Below are 20,591 nucleotides of genomic sequence, written 5' to 3' on the forward strand. Positions count from 1 at the left end.
GAATACTTTTGTAATCTCTTTTCGGTGTTGCACTTTGTAGACGGTCCCTTCACTCGTCTCACAGCCGGCTGTACATAGGGACCAATGTCCTGTGTCCATCTCGAGTCAAACTGATGAAAACTGTCTTGTAGCCCGTTGTCCACCTTGCTGCGGTGGGAAAGAGGCGTGGTTTGTGTTTTAACAACGTTTCGCATATGACTTATTGATCCGGGAAGTTCGAATCTGTGAATGTTTCCAACTTTACCGAACTGGAGTTAGATTGTTTTCTAACGTACATTCATGTGACTAGCATAGTGATGTAACCTCAGACCATGATGCCCCTACTTCTCTAGATCTGAGTTTTCCAAATCACAACCCCACCATTGAAACAATGGAGATTTAATTCACATCTACCTGCCAACGACCCATTCGCAGACACCTTATGATCGAATTTAAAATTATTGTTTATTACCGGATATGTCAAGAGGAACCTTATGGGAATCTAATCTAAGGCATACTTAAGTCAGTTCTGCTTGTGATGTATAATGAGGCTTTGTCGCTTGGCCGTCTCCCTCCAACCCTGATGCTACAGTTACTCTTCTCTTCTTTAACATATAGAACTTACTGTAGTAAAATACTGTACCAGGCTTTGGTATTCCACAAGAAATAGATGAATAAATGAAACATATCAATGCAACTTAAACATGGGTCAAGTTGAGACAAACTTGAAACCTCAAACAGCTCACAGCGAACCAGAGCTCCACATTCACACGAGGCAAGAAGCACGAGGGACAAACTTGTCTCAGTAAAAATAACAATATGTCAAATTTACTTTGGGGGATCAACAAAAAACATGAGCATTGTTTTTGGTTCTTTCTCTTGTATTTTTTTCTGTGGAAACCTTGTTACATGGATGCTCAATAAACTATATTTAAAAAAAACAAAAAAGATGAGAAGTCAGAGGCAGAAGAAGAGAAGCTGCTTCGTGGTCATGCTGCAAGTGAACGTGACCAGTAACAGTTTAAATTCATCTTAGAGCAGGTCTAAATATAAAGTTACTAGGCTATGTAGCTGTAGTTTAATAATCTGTCTCTGTTGCAGCAATACATTTAACATATAGAACTTACTGTAGTAAAATACATGATCAGGCTTTCGGATTCCACAAGAAATAAATGAATAAATGAAAATATATCAATGCACATTAAACATGGGTCAAGTTGAGACAAACTTGAAACCTCAAACAAGTCACAGCAAACCAGGGCTCCACATTAACACGAGACACTCGTCCCTCCTGGACAAACTTGTCTCAGTAAAAGTAACAATATGGTGATAATACAGAGGTGAAAAGGTTGAACAGGACGTCTATGGACAAAATTCAGTGGTAAACCAGGACTGTGTTATATAGATGGTCATTTAAAAGAATGTGCTCGGCTCAGGCGTACGAGACCTAGACAGTTGAAATTATGTGAATATGATGTTTGAGGGACGTTAACCTTTAGTAAAACATTGTTTAGGTGGTTTGCCGAGTCGTTAATATCTTTGTGTAAATATGTTCTCTAAAATGTTGAGTCACATTTATACACTTATACATTTATAAGTGATTCATTTTATCATTAAGCTTTAATCATTAAGAACATTTACTGCTTTGTCAACAGAACCTATTTTAAATCTATATTCTGAATGTAACAGATGTTCATTTAAAACTGAGTAATGAGTCGCACAAAACCTTATGACACTGGGTATTTATCATTGTTTGTGACTTTTAACTTGTCCAGTGGGACACGTAAAAAATATTCTGCTCTACAAAAATAAAGAATTAAGAATAACGCTCGTCCTGGACAAGTGGACAAGTGTTAATGTTGAGCCCTGAAAAATATAACAAACTTAACTTGAATGCATTTATATATGTATATATATGGTAACACTACTAAGTGAGACATGGACTAGACACTGCAATGTACATTGACAACCCTCCTGTTATCTATACGTCAGAAGGAGGAAGCATATAAGAACTGCATATTACTTGGCTTGTTGCACCCAGAAAGAAGGAAAGAGACAAGATACTGCGGTTTAAAAAACAAACATGCAGTCATAAAATCATAGTGTTCTCTTCACAGTGCATAGAAGTGAGATTTTAGACTGTAAAATGAAGCGATGGCAGTAAGTTAAGGCCTTTGGCTGAAAGATTTGCATTAAATGTCATTCGCTGCTTCATCCTGAGCAGACTGAAGCCTGACAGGGGGTTGAATACACATGTGGCTGACGAAGATGAAAATGTATGTAAATATGAAGTGTTTGTTGTATTTTGTCCACCAACCTGAACGTTACATATACTGTGTATGAATAGAAAGTGAACTGTAAACATATGACAGGCAGCAACATCAAGCCTGAAAACCAGTCGGAATCTATGTGACCCATCAGCCAGGTCTTCAGTTTGTAATCTGAGATTACAGTAATGACAGTATGTCCTGGCGTGTGTCCCTGCAGTCCTATTTCTAGATCGCTGGCCAATACTTTCTAAACTCATTTAATACTTATTAAAAGTAGTATTTGATACATCTCCATTAAAACGTTTGAGTGTGTTCATGCATTCATACACATACTGTATTCACAACACTCTCCTTGTTGAAGCCTAAAAATTTGTGGAATAAATAAAGTACAGGTTCGTGTTTGAACCATTTTACTTTGAAATTCAGTGAAAACATGTCATGGCACAGCGAACAGCTAAAAACCAGAGGTAGGTTTCTGAGGATTGGCAGTAAAGCCATTAGAGCCCTCAGATGGATATTGGGAAAATAATTATGACACGAAGAAACTGGCAGTGGTTGTAGTAGTGCCATGTCAACAGGGGATATTAGTTAAATAAATACAAGGATGTGTATGTGTGTGCACAGTTGTAAGGCTGCATATCCAGCTGGCACTTTCCTTTAGTGTTTGAGAAAGGGATGATGAAAGGTTTGTACTTCCTGCCTCTGTTTTGACAGTCAGGGGAACCTGCAGGATAAAAGCTATACCACCTGCTGTGGTACGGGTCGTTCACAATAACTGTTTTAAAATACTGTAGCGACGCATCCGCTTTGGTCAGATCTGAGCACATGTAACATGTGACACAAGTTACATTTCAATTTTTTAACTTCCCCTCATCTGCTGAAGATCTTTGACAGATCTAAAAGAATCATTTTCTGCAGAAATGGTGGTTTGGAACAAAATAACCTAAGACCCACAGGCTTGAGAATGGTCCTGGTTACTAATCACCAGAGAGGTGGAACATACACCTGAGTGTATGCTGGCGGTCGACTATAGGCTTTGTGGTGTGTTTAAATGCAAAGAGGGTTCGGTCACAAGTGTGGATCTTTTGAGCAAAGCTTGGTGCTTCCTCATTCAAAATCACAACTTCCTGAACTGGATACAGGACCTAAATATGTGTAAATGATGTGCGAGTATGACAGATGAGAACAAAGACTCCTCAGCGTTTCATGAAGGCTTGCATCATCTCCAGTGGCAGCGGGAAGATGATGGTGGAGTTCTTCTCGGCGGCGATGGTGCTGAGGGTCTGAAGGTAGCGCAGCTGCAGGCCAGACGGAGACTCTGCGATCACCAGGGAGGCCTCCTTCAGAGCCCGAGCGGCGTTCATCTCTCCCTCCGCTGCGATGACCTGGAGAAGGAAACAGGAAGGAAGAGTAAGACCTTAGTATCAACAGTTAGAACTGTCGTTGTTAGGAACTAAAGATATTATTTAAACAAAGGTTTAGTTAGATTTAACAAATATTCTGGTCTATAAATTATACAAATCAGTTGTGGTTTTTCTCAAATTATGAATTTAAAGAAAATTTGATTTATGTTACCATTTTTAAAACTTAAAATCAATACCATTATCTTGAGTTGTGTGTCAATGCATGTTACATAATGTTGCATGAATCTCTGCTGACTTGTCATTTCTCTTTCCTGATCATCACCCTGACATATGAACGTGCAGGAGGGTGACGAGCTTTCAGAGGACGTTGGGGCGTCTTACCTTGGCTCTGGCCTCACGGCTGGCCTCCGCCTCAGCCGCCATCGCTCTCTGGAGCTGTTGGGGCAGCTTGACATCTTTGATCTCCACCCGCTCCACCTTGATCCCCCACTCATCTGTTGCATCATCCAGAGTCGCCTGAAAGGGCAGAGAGACATGTTTTCTAATGGGACCTTCATGGACGAGCCACCATAAAAGTACCACACACACTTATCTCCTAAGCAAACGTGTTCACTTTTGACAGAAACATGTATTTATCAACCCAGATTTTCACTGCAGAAAAAGAGACCTCGCCCTCTTCTCCAGAAGCCAATTATCTTGTATTGTTCCAAACTGTCCAGCAGATGGAGCTCAACCAGGTTTCTGTCTTAAATAAATGACTTAAGTTCAGAGTAAACATTGTGTAAATGTACAAGAGGTGATGCCAGGTGCTTGTAATGCATATTCACACCATAATACACAATCCAAACATTACACTTCATTTACACAAATCTGGAACGACTGCACTTTGTTTGTTTTCTTGTAAACTTACACAATGTGTGTAACTGCTGCTGAATGTTACCTGCATGCTGTGTGCGATCTCTTCACGGTCAGACAGGATCTCCGCCAGGTTCTTGGTTCCCAGGACGTTCCTCAGCGTGGTCTGGGCGAGCAGTCGGGTGGCGGCGTCGGCATTGGTGATGTTAGCCACGGCCAGAGTGGCATTCTGGACCCGGTAGTACACCACACCATCCACACTCACGGTCACAGAGTCTTTGGTCAAAACCTGAGAAGGAAACAGGAAATAGCATGAAGAGAATGTTTAATCTGGTTTATTTGTTTTATTTGCCAAATAAGTGAATTAGCTTGGAAGTGTGCATGTCCTACCTCTTGTGGTGGGATATCGAAGGTGATTGTGCGCATGTCCACGTTAATGAAGCTGTCAGTGCAGGGCAGGATGAAGAACAACCCTGTGGAATCACAAGAATAACAAAGACTAAAGCACTGTAAACACAATAATGAAGAAAGCGTCTTCACAAATGTTTGAAAACGGCGCAGTGAATGAAATTCTGACAGAAGGCTAACTCAAGCTCTCTGTAAGTCTGCAGCTGTGCCGACAGCGACGCAAAGCTGTGGATATTTGCAGCTTTCATGAGCCTGTTTCAGTTCAATAATTGAATTAGTGCAATAAACACTACTAGGCATGTGCCTGAGTGAAATAGACATGTGCAGCCATTTAGCTAACATTAATACCACGCCAGTTAGGGACTTGTGGGCTGCATTTCCTGTCAGGATAATGTGTATTTAAATGCTGAGATCACAACCATCTGTTCGGGAGGGGAAATGAAGACAACGGCAGGCTCCTCGTGCCGTTTCCGCCACGACATTCCCAGCATTCTCTACGAATTTAGCTCCCGTCTTAATGGCACAGACAGCGTCTCTGAGAATCATCTTGTCACACGGAGGAAAATTTCCCTGATAAGCCTCCTAAAAAAAGCTTTTTTCATCAATAAACAGTTCATACAGATACAAAACAGACCTCATGAGCCTGGTTTTTAAAAAAAAAAATGTAATGGGACATGTTGAAGGTCACTATTTAATAACAGCTGCTGTAGATGGAGAGGGGGCGAGATTTCATGGGTGGGCGTGAGGGGCATTGTGGGAAACCAGATGCAGAATTCAACCTATGCATTGGCTCCTCCAGCTCCTAAGGAACGAGAGGTTTTATTGGCAGAGAGCTATTATTACCGTGTGCTGTCATAAAAAAGGAGCCCCTGACTCTCTGAGGAGTCACATTTCAGCATTTTGAGAGGACACAGCCTGGTTTTCAGATCCAGTGAAAACAAGAAATCAAAACGATAAAAGAGACAGTGAATTATGAGATGTATGCAAATTAATCCTTGTGGGAGTCTGTATTTTTATTTAAACAAATTCACTGCCTTTCAAAAACAGAAGAGGCATCAGTGAGAATAGGATGATAAAGGCATTAAGATCTCCAACAGACACATGTGCCGTAGCATTGCCAGACAAACGGCTCTGGAGTGGGGTTTCAGTTAGTTGTGTACGCACAAGTGCTCGTCTATGTGGCGGCATGTCAACTGGTTGACCTTTGACCTGGGATCTTGTGTTGTTGTTATTATTGGTCCTACATATTTTTCCATTTTAATTTGAACCAGTGATTTTACCATGACGACTCCTGTCATCTTGCCCACCAGAGAGCAGGAAGTGGAAGGGAGGGAAACAAAGCTCTACACTGTGATTTTTATCAGCTGTTTATCGCAAAAAAAAAAATACTGACCCAACCCTAATCTGGACTGTGTTTCAATGCAGTTACTATTGTTGGGATTTTTGTACATCAGCACATTAGATCTGAGATTAGACTGTGACTTTAAACGTGTCGACTCTCAGATTTAATGGCGTTTAAGAGTCTGTATATTTACATTATGGGAACTTAGGTGTGTTTAAACACAGTCCTCTAGTTTCACAACAATGGTCCTAAACATGCAGCTCTGGCATCTGAAGATAACAAAGATAGGCTGATGTGCACGGTTCACAGTGTCCCTAAAACCAGAGGCCTGTGTATTAATGCAGCTACAGTTCCTGCAGTGTTTGTCTAACGTGGTTTTAAACACTCAATTTAAAGCTGACAGACAACTAGAGCCACCAGATATGAAGTTATTGGGACTGATGCTGATACCAATATTAGGGAGAAACACATATGAACTTCATTTCACACACACACACACACACACACACATATATACACACTCAGTGCTTGGGTTCACAGCAAAAACAACAAAATATTCATCCCTCTTAAAATACTTATGGTTTGCACTGCACAGTATACATCTGCATACTCTTTGAGCCTCTGGGTTGTCATAGCAACCTACGTCACAGGGCCGGCTGCAACAGAAGTCATCAATCAGAAGTCGAAACCCATTAAAGACGAAGTACAAGACCAGTGAGGTCGGCTGAAGAGCTGGTCATGTGACTTTTCACTACAGAGGGACCACGCCCCAGAATCACAGACCTGACTGCACCACGACAGCAGAGCAGTTCTCAGTAGAAGAAAAAGGGCAGTGTGAACTAGAACTGACCCAGCACACCTGAAGTTAAGTTCACTCGATGTAAAGATGAACTTAATTACATGCAAATCTCACGGTAACCCGTTTTTCTATCAGGCTAATGCCACACAATGACATCACTTTGCCAGGAACATGGTTCAAAATAACTGTCGACTGATTCAGTGGGAAAATACTTTGAACTTATCCGTAGAAGAGCACTTAAAACAAATACTGGAAACATTTTTGGAGTAAATTTAAATAGAACAACTGGTGGATTGGACGTAGGGAAAAAATATATACGGGTGAAAAACAAACAAGGGTTTCTGACCTGGTCCTTTGGCTCCTCCTCGCAAAATGCGCCCCAAGCGAAAGATAATGGCTCGTTCATACTCCTTCACAATCTGTGAACAGAGCAAAAACCACACAAATGGCTCAAATACATTCACTTTTTCTTCCAAGAGCAATTACCCTGCTTACTGAGGGTAACTTTTAATTAAGTAAAAGCAAAACAACGGTTCAACGGCTTCTAAATGCAATCAAATAAATACACATAATCAAGGGGATGAGTCTGGAGCACAAACTCCAGAGTTTCCAAAACAGCGAATAAACAGACTGAGTCATCCACAGTCAGTTACTCTCCACCCAGCCAGCTTTGCTTGCACAGTGGAAAATAAACAGTGAACTTGACAAGCAGCTGACCTTAATGCACATCCATATGGAGATGGGAAGGGTAACCAGCATGAGCAGGAGGGAGAACCCCACCAACAGCCAGCCACAAAAGCCAATGTCAGCGTCTGGATTCTCCAAAGCTGGAAGAAAAGAAGATAAACACATGAATGAATACATGAATTCACGTTCACAATGGGAATAAATAAATAAAAATAGATCAAGAATAAAACAATAAAGCAGCAGCATTTAAAGCACTTCCACGTGGTGGCAGATTCTTTCAGAAGCAACAGCTTTCATCCATCTCTGAAAACCCACACCTTGATCAATGCATATTAAGGGTGTAACAGTAACAGTATGCATATTAGAAGGAGAGGTTTGGGTACAGGCCTTTCGGTACGGCACACACGTGGTCTGAACAAATGCAGCCACTGCATCTGCAGAACTTTGTGTGTGTGAGGAATTAAAGTTCTTGCCAACAATTCAGACCGGGGACAAAGCAATAACCTATAGTGTGTTGTATGGGCTGCAATTTTCTCTCTGAACCTGACTGAGCCTGAGATAGAACTAACTCAGCCTGACCCTGATGTTTTACCCAATTTGAGGTTCATGCAGTGCAATAAAATCGAGTAGATAGCCCAGCATACATGACCGAACCTGACCCAGACCCAAATGTTGTTTCAAAATGTTTCTCTGAATCCAGCCCAACCGCGTCCGGTGTCCTCAATCTTAAAAACAAGTTGCATAGGTGTTTTTGTAGCAGCAGATAAACTGCAATACACTGCTGCAAGGACACAGGATTTAAATTGTAGGTTGCAGGCAGTGGCAGCAAAGATCAAACTGTACCATGATTACTGTTACACCCCTAAAGTAAAAAGATTAGTCACATTTAAAGTCACCTCCATCCACGTATCCACACCCACTGCTCCACTGGTCAGTCACATCCTCTGCCCTGTTTGCAGCTTTAGCCTCAAATCTAAACACATGACATGCAACCAAGTCAGCGGCTTTTGAGATTCGTACCTTCGCCATCGAGCATATCATGCCTGCCTGGACCTACAGACAAAGTTTACAGGTCAACAACAACAAAAAACTTGCAGCAGTGTTACAGCAATTGCATTCAACGGCTGCACGTTACAAACAATAACTGACGTTTTAAGCACAGTCGCCATCACTGATGTGTGTGTGTGTCGTTATTCCCCTGTGGTGGGAAAATCTGAAAATAAAGAGCAAACAACGGAAAAGTGTCTGTGTTTATTATTATTATTATTGTTGTTATTAAGAGGAGGACCCTGGGAGGAAGCAGGAGGTTTCTCTGCATGTCGTAGGGGAGGAGAAGGAGCAGATGAGATCTCAAACTGTTTGAGCTACTTGAGAGCAGCTGAGATGGGAGAGGTCGCGTGAGGAAATGTCCACCACACCCCCTCAACAACAGCAGATCAATAATCGATACTGATTAGCATTGAGCTAAAAAAAGGTTAGATTTCACCCCGTGTGACTAGAAGTAAATCGGCTACAATGCTAACTAGTGTAAGCTAGTTCGACACGGACTATACCCTGAGCAGGCTTTTTTTTTTTTCAGCTAATAAAATAGTTTTCCACCGAAACAAGCCTTCGTTGACACACGTATCGATTGACGTGTATCTAACCCTCAGAGGAACGACGGTTGGAAACGGTTTGGGGGGTTTTGCTAACGAGGCGAATTATAAAAGCAATCGGCTTAATTCGGCTGCGTCTCAATTTATGACGCACCGATAAAATCCACCATTAAAAAAACCGTTACGCTCGCTAGCATTAGCATTAGCATTAGAGGGGGCAGGCTAATTGGTGGAGTAACGGTTTCTCTGGGGCTCGTTGAAGCCAGAGTTAGCAAACACGTTTTTTTTATTTAAAAGCGTTGAGTTTGACATGTTTCCCACAGCAGGAGGAGGAAGGAGACACAGTTTGGATCTGTGCGGGGCTGGGAATGATGGAGGAGGAGGAGGAGGGGGGTTTCAAAATGAATACATGAAATGACGGTGAACGACTCGCTGCTATAACTGATCCCCGGGAAAAAAAACGTCAGGCCTTACCCGACACACGGTCCTTCCCTCTGGGTGTCTGCATGGGGGCTACTTCGCTGTCGGTGTCCATTCCGGCCAGTTAAAAATAAAAGCAGCTCCGGTGTGTTGTGTGTGTGTGTGTGTGAGAGTGTGTGTGTTTGTTTGTGTGTGTGTGTTTGTGGGCGTCAGCTTCTCCCTGAGCTTTGACTCGCAGGTTACTGCTTTCCCAGGCTTGTGGAAGTGGGCGTGGCTCAGCCTGTTGATTCTTAAAGGGATAGAATCCAGTACAATTGAAGTAAGTTGTTCTTTAAAACAATAAAATAATAAATAAGATGGCTCCATACTGCTCCTGTGGTGTCATCCAAGTGTCCGTAAGCCCCGACCGCGTCATTGACACCATGTTTTTTCGCCTAAATGTCTCAAACTTGAACGCGGCTCCAGACATTAGGATATCAGAAGACATTTAAGCTCAGATCTTCAACACAGACACACACACACACACAGTGACATTAGAGACACTTGTGTACTCAGACTAGGTAAAAACAACACAACTTGGTCTTCGTGAACAGAAATGACGTTTGTGTTTGTTTGTATAGAGCAGGGAGGTGAGATGGGATCTGAGATCCTTTCACGGGACGCATGTGGGGTCATATTTTAATGCCAGGTGTGAACGCACGCACTCAGAGCGGTCCACTTGTGATCAGATAACAAAAACCACATGATAATACCAGGTGTGTACGGGGCCCAAGACTCCAACGGGTGGATCCTTCTTAAGTCAACCTATCCCAGGTAGTCATCAAGATGATTTCACTTTTGTAGAGTTGTCATGTCGTTCATCTTTACAATCAAGATGTCAGTGGTACATGAGGGAAATGTGATGTAAAGAAAAAGTAATAATCAAAACATTTATATTATATAATATAATGTTAGTGAAAGGGACAAATGTGACAAACCCAACGAAGAAGCTCAACAACAATAATGATAAAAATAAATATTGGCCCCACACCCACAGGAGCCCCTCCCAGGCCTCAGAGATACCAGCGGTGCACAGGGAATAAAGCCCGGTCCATCTCTGTGTCAGCTGGCAGCTAAATTAGCCAGCACTTCAAACTAGCTAATCTCAGCTGGCTATTTATAAGCCACAGTGCAGGATTAGTTAACAGCTGACAGACAGCACATTCTTCCATTAATAACCTCCCAAATTAACTTTCTGTTGTAATTCTGTCTATAAATCTGAAGCTACTGCAAAACCAGTCGTTCGGCTTCACGGCTGCATGACGCCAGCGACCTGAGACATGTCTGTTCCTGTGCAGCACAGAGCAAAGGAGGTACTTTCTGGTTTGTACATTAAGTGAAGACAGAGCTCTGAACATTTGAAAAGCATTTGTGAGCATGGCAGCTTTTTAAGACATGTACTGGACATACAAACATTTCATTATAAAATGTGTTTGAATAAAGTTTCAATGCAAATCTGAAGAATCAACCAATTATCCACAAAACACACTGAGCACCCTAGTCATGAGGCTGACACGGTGGGAAATTTCATGTGTTTCTGTTATTATAAATATTAAACTGCTCAGTGAGCGACCTGTTCGCCGAGTTCAGGTGGCACGTTCAGAAAATCCAGGCGATTCCAGTAAGTGTGATTATCCTGGGAAAGCAAAGGGACGGTGGAGTGTGCATGTCGGAGTGGCCCAGAGCTCCATCGCATCTAATCCTCTTTTAATTAGGGTGAGAGAAAATGCAGGACCCCTCTTGGATTAGTCACAGCACATTGACAAAGCACCAAGCTGGGACCAGTGTACAGGACTGCTGGCCAGTGTGGCCACTTAAGGTGCAGCAAAGACCCTCTCAAGCGTGGAAAAATCCGCCCCCCCCCCACCCCTCTGCCCTTCATCTCCCTGCAGCTACCTGGAGTTTGTCCTCCGTGCATCTAAAAACAAAGCGTCTCTGGTCTTTGTTGAACTGAGAGGATAAGTTACAGCATATGATTCGCTCATTTCCAATCCTTCCCCCTGTTTTTCCACTCTCACTTGATGGGATACTGTATCTGCGGTCACACTCGCTCCCTATTATCCACCCTTTTTGCTAAGCCTACAGGGTACTTTGCCCTCCTCGTTATCTCTCCCCATCCCTAACTATCTCTCTTCATGCTCCGTCTGTCCGTTCTCTCCATCCCTCCTCCTTTCCGTGGCCAATAATGGAGGCTCAGTCTCGTGCTGATGGGGATTGAGGCGAACAAAAGAATCAATTAAGAGCCAAATACTGTAGTCTGTGCTGCCACCTCAGATCTTTGAACATGTACAGACAGGGCCTACAGAAGCTGTGTCACAGTACAAAGTAACACAAGTTCTTTCAAGGCTTCAGCTCTACATGCTGGAGACACGTAAAATCAATTAATTCAGGATACATACAGCGCAAAGTAGGTTTTACTGCAATTCTTCTAAAGCAGTAATGCAACAGATTTTTCTGGTCTTCTCAGGATTTTTCGAGGTTAAAAACAAAGAAGCTTTAGGAGAAATTTGGGGTCTGATCAAAGAACAACAACCAAGTACATATTACTGTGGAGCTAATCCAGAAAAACTACCAGAGTAAATCCTGACCACAGATAGAAGTTTGAAGCTGAGTGTGTGAGGCCTCTCAGGAGACACTGACTCACTGCAGCCGTCCAGGTTTGGGCTGAAACCTGCTGAAGGTGACAGACACTTCACTGATTGATGAGCAGAAGGTGAAATTCAACCAGATTCAAATGTCTTGCACTGACTCGGTTATGAATCACTGCTCTCCTCTGTGACACTCGTGTCAATTGTTGTTTGTGTCTCATTGCCACAAACTGAGTTCAGCAATGAGCTTAACAGAGAATTAGCACAAATACAAATTACTTTCTTTTCCTTCAGCCTTAAAGAATTCCAAGTATTTGGTATGAGTCAAACCTTCCTATAACTCAGCTTAGTGAATAATGTTTTGTAAATAAATGTGTATTATATATATATCATACAAGGTCATGAATAATCTTGACATTTATAAATGTAACACCTTTTTAGAAACAATCATATTTTAATTTACATATTTATCTGTATTAATTCTAGGTTGACTATCGACAATTGATTCATCAGTTTGAGTGATTTCTTTAAATTAAAGAAAGTTAAGATTCTCAGATTTCAGTTTCTTAAATGTGAATATCTTCCGGTGTCTTTGCTCTGATGACATGAAGTGAATATCTTTGGTTCGTGGACAAAACAAGACATTTGAGGAGGCCATCTTGAGATTTGGGAAACACAGATCGACATTTTCTGACATTATCTGGACCAACAACTGATCGATTAATCAAAAGAATTCATCAATAATGAAAATTATCAATAATTACAGCCCTAATACTGACGTATCTAATAAGAATAATGAAAATAACTATGTCAAACTTTCCTTACAACAATAAACATAAGCCAATAAATGTTATCAAGCATTATTAAACTATAACAACAGTGGGGACCTACTGATATCCTATCTGATGTTAAATATATATATTAGTGTAACATCAGACTGGAAGATTGAAGCTTTAGAAGAATGAAGCGTCCTGAATGAGAAATGGTCAAACAGTGTTTCCTGCCTCACAGCCTGTGACACTGGGTGGCAGCATGTCCCTCTGAACAGAGAGAGCTCACCTCGCGTCTCCAGCAGAGGAGCTCGGTCTGTGGGAAGCGAGGGTCTCTGAGGGGGAAGCGTTGGAGCTTTCCCTGAAAAGATGTCAAACAGCACAGAAACCGCGTCTAAATCACGACTTTAAATCACTCCTGTCAAACTGGCTGAGAAATATGAGATAAAACTGCTGCTTTTTATGTTTTGACCCAATGTTCTGTCACTGAAAAACTTTCTTTCAATCAGTGGAAAAATATAAAAATAGCCCAGTTAAAACCAATAGATGTCCCTCGTTTTGTATTCTATATAAATATCCATATTATAAAGTTATAATGGGTCTTGTATATTAATTTAAAAATACCTATAGGGGCTTGTGAAAAATATAATACAATCTACTACTTTTTCATGTAGTTATTTACCTTGTTTGTTTTTGCATTGATCCTTTATTCCATGTACACAGCAGCTCATACACTAATCTACAGCGTAACCTAGAGCTGCTGTTCCATTACCACTGTGGTGTTTCATCCAATGAGATCTTCTTGTTCTACTCCAACAGACCGACAGTCAGAAAAAAAGATCCTGTGGGGATTTATCAACTCTGCATGAAAGAGCAAGTCGGGTCAATTATAAAATCACACTTCTATATTCCTCTTCTCTGTTTCTAGTCTGGCTACATTCCCACAGAATCAAATGCAACACACACACACACAAAAAGAAGCATTTCCATGATTGTACTGTATATAAGACCAGATTATCCTGGAAAAGTCTGTGAATAAGCCTCCGACGTACGAATTTCACTCCGAAAAGTTGACAGTGAAGATAGAGGTCACGGAGGTCAGAGTGAAGATAAGCTGAGAACTTGTAAATCCCGTCAATCTGTTTTCAAATTACTGCAGTAACAGCATGCGAGGTGTTGTTTCCGTGTATTATGGTAATGTAATAGCTGAGGCAGGCCTTGGTCTGCAGCTCGTGTTTGTTCGCAGGTACCGCACTCGCTGCGTTTGGCATTCTGCTCCACTTCTCCTGCCGAAATGAGTTCTCTCTCTCTCCCTCTAAACTTACAGAGGATGCGGCGCCCACACAGCTGTTCTCCCCTGAGCTGGCGTACATAAAACATAAAAGGCGAGCCTATATGAAAAATGCACAGAGCGCTGGAATATAATGTGCTTGATAACCTGCTGCTGTCGGGCAGGAGAGAGATAAAGAGAGAGGCCTGCCCTGGATAGATTCCTGTTTCTGCAGAATTCGTTTGACTGCGGGCTTGGATGGCTGCCTGTGCAAACATTTGCTCACCACGCTCAATCCATGGATCACATTACAAAGATTGATTGTTCACTTGCCTCTCACCCTCCACTATTTCATTGGCCGATATCAAATCAAATGGGATTCTTGAAAGGGGAGAATCCGAGGGGTGGAGTTGTTATGCACAGAATAAGTAACTGTGCTTCTCAGGCAGATGTGAGCGAGCTCGCATGAGTGTGTGTGTGCGTGTGTGTTTCCAGCAAATTCCTCCCCATTGTTCTCGAGGTGAAGTGAAATGCCGAAGTGCCAGGCGGAGAAAACAAATCAAAATGATTGTTACAGCTGAAAGAGTGGCACCTCGCAGCCGTGTTTCCACGCCGTCATACCGCCATGTAAATTAGCCGAGCCGCTGCGCGAACTTGCAAGGCAATTAATTTGTGACACGCAGGTGCTTCACATACCTACCGCCGAGTGATTGCAAAGTTCACAAAGAGGGAAATTAAACAAGGGAAACACCGGATTGTGTGCGTGTGTTCTCTTCGGAGAATTTGTAGTCCAATTAAAGCTCGGTGGGTTTGCGTTGCGGTGGCACAAACACTGCATCCTGTGGTTGTGCCAAACCCTGGCTTATAATCATCATTTCAGCTCGAGCAATTGCCAAATATTTACTCAGTTGTTTTTAGGGCCTCTGGGTACTGTATCAAGAAGCCTAACTAAGAAAACAATTGTTCAGGAGGCAGAGCGAAGGAGCAAAAACTCATAATGCAACAATGTGAAAGTGCCTGCGGTCCGCCGGTGCGCCACGGAGAACCAGATCGAAACAGACATTACTCTCAGTTCAAGGTGACCCGAAGCTTTTACCCCAGTCGTTTCCAACCAACTACACCAGCCAAAGTGAATCAGATCGGTAACTCTAGAAATCTGTGCAGCGGCTGGACGCCCACTCCCCTCCCTTCTTTAATCAATAGGGAAGTGGAAGCGTGTGAGCAGGTGATGTTGGTGTCAAAACTGCTCAAGAGGAAGTAAAGCAGCAGGATCAGGTGCTTTGACCCCAGGGACGGAAGGTCAGCACACAGGACGCTGGACTTTCTCTTCAGCTAACCTGCTTTCAAAATAACCAAACTGCTCCTGGAGACCCCGAGCAACAGCAGATTAGCCCCCCTCTGCCGCGTCGCGTCCTCCCCTGCAGCCAACACGGCCCGCGCTGCCTTTTTCCATTTCCCCTCCATGTCTTCCTCCCGCGCCGTCATTTTCCTACACCCTCCTCGCCGCTCTCACCCCCTCACATCGTTAGCATTTAGATAGTTGAGAGCAGAGGAGCTTGGGTAATAGGCTTTTCCCTTCCCCTGCATCCCTCTTTCCCCTCTTGCTCAAATCAGCTGAAGTAAGAGGGATTAAATCAAAAGAACAACAATGATGATGAGAGCAACTGCGAGGGGGCGAGAGGGAGAGTGTCAGGGGGTGGCGGTGCATAACGCTTGATCGGCTGTGAGCTCATTAACCCAGGCCTTGACAGAATTGATGTTAGAGGTGATTGGAGATTATCACATTTAGGAGATACTTCATCCCCTTATCTCTCTCAGCTCCCCTCCTCCTCCTCCTCCTGCCTTTTTCTCTCCTTTTCTCCACGGTTCCCTTTCTCTCGATTTCATCCAGGGCAGCTGCCCCTGGTTCCATTCTCCAGGGTACGGAGGGGGTGTATGTGTGTGTGAGTGTTTTAAGGGGAGGGGGGGGTTACCATCGACACCAGCTCCCGTGTCTGCTTGATCTCCTAATTCTGCTTCATTTAAACTTCATCAACTGTTCCACTGGACCGGAAGCGGAGAAGAATGAAAACAGCTTGTGTGGAAACAGGTTTTTCTCCCTCGCTCCTCTTTTGTTGTTCAATCTGATATGATTCCCCAAAGCTTCTGCAGCAGCGCCCCGACCTACGCCCACACACACACACTCTCACACACAGACACACACTCTTCTCCTTCCATCATGAAACACACACTCTTGCTCATGCATATAGACACCTGCACTGTAAAAAAATATAAAAGAATGTCCACCCTCACCAAGTCGTTTTTGTCAATGAAGTCCCGAAAGTTGAGTTCTCATATACGTAAACTTCCAGAAGTCAACTTTACTCTCATCCAGCAGAATAAACTTTATTTTGGTGCTCAAACACTGAATTGATTGACAGATTCACAAAGCGACGCAACAACAACAATTAGTGTAAATTGAGCAAATACAAATCTGACAAAACAACCCCAGATGATGTCGTCAGGATTATGTGGGTTTATGGTTTAAGACTTTAAATGTATAACATCAAAGCCTAAGTTATCAAGTGGGGGCTCTTTCATTTACCAGAGAATGATTTTATTATGAAGTACACTGTTGTTTTATGGGAATTGAGCGATTGAGATTTTGTAAAAGACTTTTCTATCTTTACATCCGTTCACCATGTGACTGCAACTTCCTGGAAGTTCAATGGTGAATTTATGGAGTTGCCCTTTAATCGACAACAGACAGACTCTGGTTAAAGTTTCTAAACTGTGAGGATTTTCTTTTCTTTTCTGTTTCGTCTTCACAAACTGATCATTGGGTTTTGGACAATTAGTTGGTCAAGATGAGAAGACTCAAAGTTTTATAGACAGAAAGATTAATTGATGATTTTCTTAAATACAAACTGATAATTTAAATATCTATAATTTGGAGCCTTCGTTTATATTTCAAGGTTTCAAAGTTGAAATTTACAGTGAATATAAAGTTACCTGCACTGCATTGATGCTGTAATTACTTGTTTATGTGATAACTCCTGTTCTAAAAGGTCTGTCCATTGTTTCTATCATTCAGGATAACGTTGTTCTAACGGTGTAAGATCTGGAAACACAACAACATCCCGAAATGAGAACCCAGCGGGGCAGGTTGAAATAAACCCCCCCAACAATTTAGCCATTTATAATAAAATGGTCATTTTGAGTAATAGCTTCACTGCCTTTAATTTCTTCCAGACTTACAAATACATGTTTGACTAATTTATAAATATTCCATCTGATTGTGTGACTGCTTTTGTTTTTTGACACATCAGACTTTTTTCTTGTATTGATGAAACGGCGTTAGCAATTAATTTTCTGAACACAACGTGACGATTACAAAATGTTTGAGGGGCCAGAACTGTGAAAGTAAGACCACAGTGTGGAGCTTTTTGCAGACACAGATTAGGAGAAGTCACTAATCCTGCCCTGGACGTCATGCACACCCCTCCCTCCGTCCTCCCCTCACACAGGGAAATTTAGCATGCCCTCTCGGCTGAGGCAGAAAATGAGATTACTGTATTTAAATGACTATGGTAATGGCGAGCATGCTGCCGGGCCCCTGTAGGATAAGGGATTTCTCCTGTGCTCATTGTTAGCAGTTTTGCAAAGTGCCATCGTCCTGCTCCGGCTCACAATGGGGATGTCATTTAAAAGACATTTCTCTTTCTTTCTCACTCCCCCCCTCGCTTCTTTTTATGCCCCCATGTTCCCCCGTCAGCCCGGTGTACCAGTCCCCAGGAGGGCAAATCTCTGAGTGTGTGTGCATGTGTGTGTGCGTGTGTCAACCTTCCCGACCCGCCGGTCCAGACATAAGGTGAATATTCTTCATTCAAAGCTGTACCACAGTGATTGGACACGGTTTGTCTGTTGTGGACGACATAATCCAATCTATGTTTGTAATGAAGTGTTCTCTCTGGAGACTGACACCATGTGTCCGCTGTGAAAACAGAGGCCAGGTGGCCAGAAGGTCAAGTGTCTAAATGTCCGGCCGTACCTGCACAACTCCGAGCATTTCCCAAGGCCTGGATTGATTCTGTCAACCCGAAAGGTTTGGTTTTAGATTGAGAGGTTTGGTGCAAAGAAGGTAAAATATACACAGTTTATTACCTTTAAAACAAACTGCAAACGAGTTGTTAGTAATTCTGCCTTTGGCCTTTTTTAAATAATAAACAGTTGCAACAAACAGGGAATCAGTTTGTTGACTGAAAAGAAATGAACAGCTATTTTTATAATTTATTGTTTTATAACCACTGATATGTTGCCTCAATTGATCAAATGACCTAATTAATTAAATGATTTATTTTCCCCACCAAAGAGGTTATGTTCTAATTTCATAATTTAATATCTTAATACATTTTAATACATATATATATACACACTATGTATACTAGATCAACAGATTGGTAGAAATATATATATATATATATATATATATATATATATATAGACAGACATCCAAATATCACATTTATCTATTGGAATAAATTAGATTTATTGAATTTAAATAAATCTATTTTCTAATTGATTGATAAATAACTTAATATATATAAACTGTATATACCAGCTCAATAGATTGACAGAAACACACATATATCATCCAAATATCACATTTATGTATTGCAATAGTTAAAAAGAATGAACATGAATTGATTTGTTGAATTTAAAATATGGATCAATTGAAGATAAAATACACTTTTTGATGATTACACTAAAACATTGTGTCCAAACAATGTTCTGTATACAGGGTTCTGTAAGAAACTCTAACAAGTAGGTAAAAGGATTAGGAGACAATAGACTTTTTTCAGGCCTCTTCCTCTGATGAATTTGTGACAGTGCCACTTTGTACTATTCAGTATAGATATATATAATAAATGAATGTTGAGGGCTGGGTGTCAATAGCTGCCTTGCTTTGTAGAATATTCTTGGCTTTATTTCTCAGGGTGGTGGAGGACAATCACAGTATCTCCAGAATCCCACGTCACTGAGCCATGTCAGCATTTAGAACAAAGGCTTGTGGCCAAATTAAATAAGAAAATGATCCTAATGCAATGCTGAAGCTAAGCCCTGATGGTGAGACAGTGGGGCTTTAACCAGAGAGGGGGAAAAAAGATGAGAGGAGCAGAGAAACAGAGGAGGACACTGCAGAGAGGGCTGCACAGAGATGGAGTGAAGGAGGAAAGAGGAATGCACTCAGAGGGACGGCAGGACGCCGACTGCGAGGCCGTGATGTTGCTGTTGCTTTTTTTCTCTGCGTCACAGAGCACTTCATCATAGGTGGGTTTTTCTCCAGGTTCCCTCCCCTCCTATCCGACCACCATCCCCATCCCCTGTCCCTCTCTGCCGCCGAAGGCCCCCCGCCGCAAGCCTGATCTATTGGTTTTCAGCAGCGCGTAGAGCGATAAATCATGGGAATGGGGGCCGGTGATGATTAGGTAGCGGGGTGCAGAGAGAGAGAGAGAGAGAGAGAGAGAGAAAGAGAGAGAGGAAGAGGAAGGGAAAAAAGGGGACAGATAGATTGGAGGAGGAGGGGTGAAGGTGGGCCCGGCAGCCTCGTGCACAGCAGACAGGTTACTGATGGTGTTTGTTTCTCAGAGGCCTGTACCTGTGCAGGGGGCAGATTCTCCTGGGTGTTACATAAAGGAGCTATGGGTCTGCCGGGGCCCGACGCAGCCTCGAGGACACATAAAGTGAGCTGGAATTACCCAGGCGCTGAGATATATACGGCCACGGCACCATTGCTTATTCTAGCCAAGCCCATTATATCAGCCCTGCTCCTGAGACGAAGAGGAGGAGGAGGAGGCGGAGGAGGGAGAGGAAAAGTGGGAACGAAGATGAGCCCATGGGAGAAGAAAATGTAGATTAATACTGTTGCATATTTTACCACAATTAAAACTTCATTTGTCTAAATGTGTGGACTTTAGCCTCATTTAAGTCTGGGTAGGGGAAATTAAGAGATTGACCAGAAAAACATTCACAGCTCAGGAGGAGAAAATACTTCAGATGCTGTTTTTGTTCCGTGGCATCTTTTTAAAAACGGATAGTTACACCTTATTTTGCCCAACTCCTGCAAATGGAGCCCCCTGTCAATTATTGATGCCTCCTCCCCATGTGATTATATAAATACTGAGGGGAATGTTGATGAGATTTGTCCGGAACCGGAGCAAAACCC

The 20,591-nt window shown here is 42.4% G+C and overlaps 1 protein-coding gene across 3 annotated transcripts; it reads right to left on the reverse strand.

Moving 5' to 3' along the window:
* Positions 1–425: 425 nt before the first annotated feature.
* stom (stomatin) lies at positions 426–9,962 on the reverse strand. Of its 3 annotated transcripts, XM_035141632.2 has the most exons (8): positions 9,774–9,960; positions 8,725–8,757; positions 7,735–7,844; positions 7,364–7,436; positions 4,859–4,941; positions 4,554–4,757; positions 3,995–4,129; positions 426–3,634 (listed from the first exon to the last, which is right to left on the reverse strand). In XM_035141632.2, the coding sequence occupies exons 1-8, from the start codon at positions 9,832–9,834 to the stop codon at positions 3,446–3,448; spliced, it is 888 nt and encodes a 295-aa protein (XP_034997523.2). In that variant the 5' UTR covers positions 9,835–9,960; the 3' UTR covers positions 426–3,445. The 3 variants fall into 3 exon arrangements, with proteins under 3 accessions (XP_034997523.2, XP_034997524.2, XP_034997525.1); XM_035141633.2 differs by lacking the exon at positions 8,725–8,757 and having other exon boundaries at positions 9,774–9,962; XM_035141634.2 differs by lacking the exons at positions 8,725–8,757; positions 9,774–9,960 and adding an exon at positions 8,854–8,878.
* Positions 9,963–20,591: the final 10,629 nt, after the last annotated feature.

Source organism: Hippoglossus stenolepis, chromosome 18 (genome assembly GCF_022539355.2).
Source record: "Hippoglossus stenolepis isolate QCI-W04-F060 chromosome 18, HSTE1.2, whole genome shotgun sequence".
NCBI classification, from domain to species: domain Eukaryota; kingdom Metazoa; phylum Chordata; class Actinopteri; order Pleuronectiformes; family Pleuronectidae; genus Hippoglossus; species Hippoglossus stenolepis.

Excerpts from the sequence above, each read along its gene's own strand:
- stom (XM_035141632.2), bottom strand. The coding sequence starts at position 9,834 with ATGGACACCGACAGCGAAGTAGCCCCCATGCAGACACCCAGAGGGAAG. Across the intron at positions 8,758-9,773 it reads AGGGAAGGACCGTGTGTCGG|GTCCAGGCAGGCATGATATG; the intron begins GTAAGGCCTGAC and ends CTTTGTCTGTAG. Across the intron at positions 7,437-7,734 it reads CCATATGGATGTGCATTAAG|ATTGTGAAGGAGTATGAACG; the intron begins GTCAGCTGCTTG and ends CTCTGTTCACAG.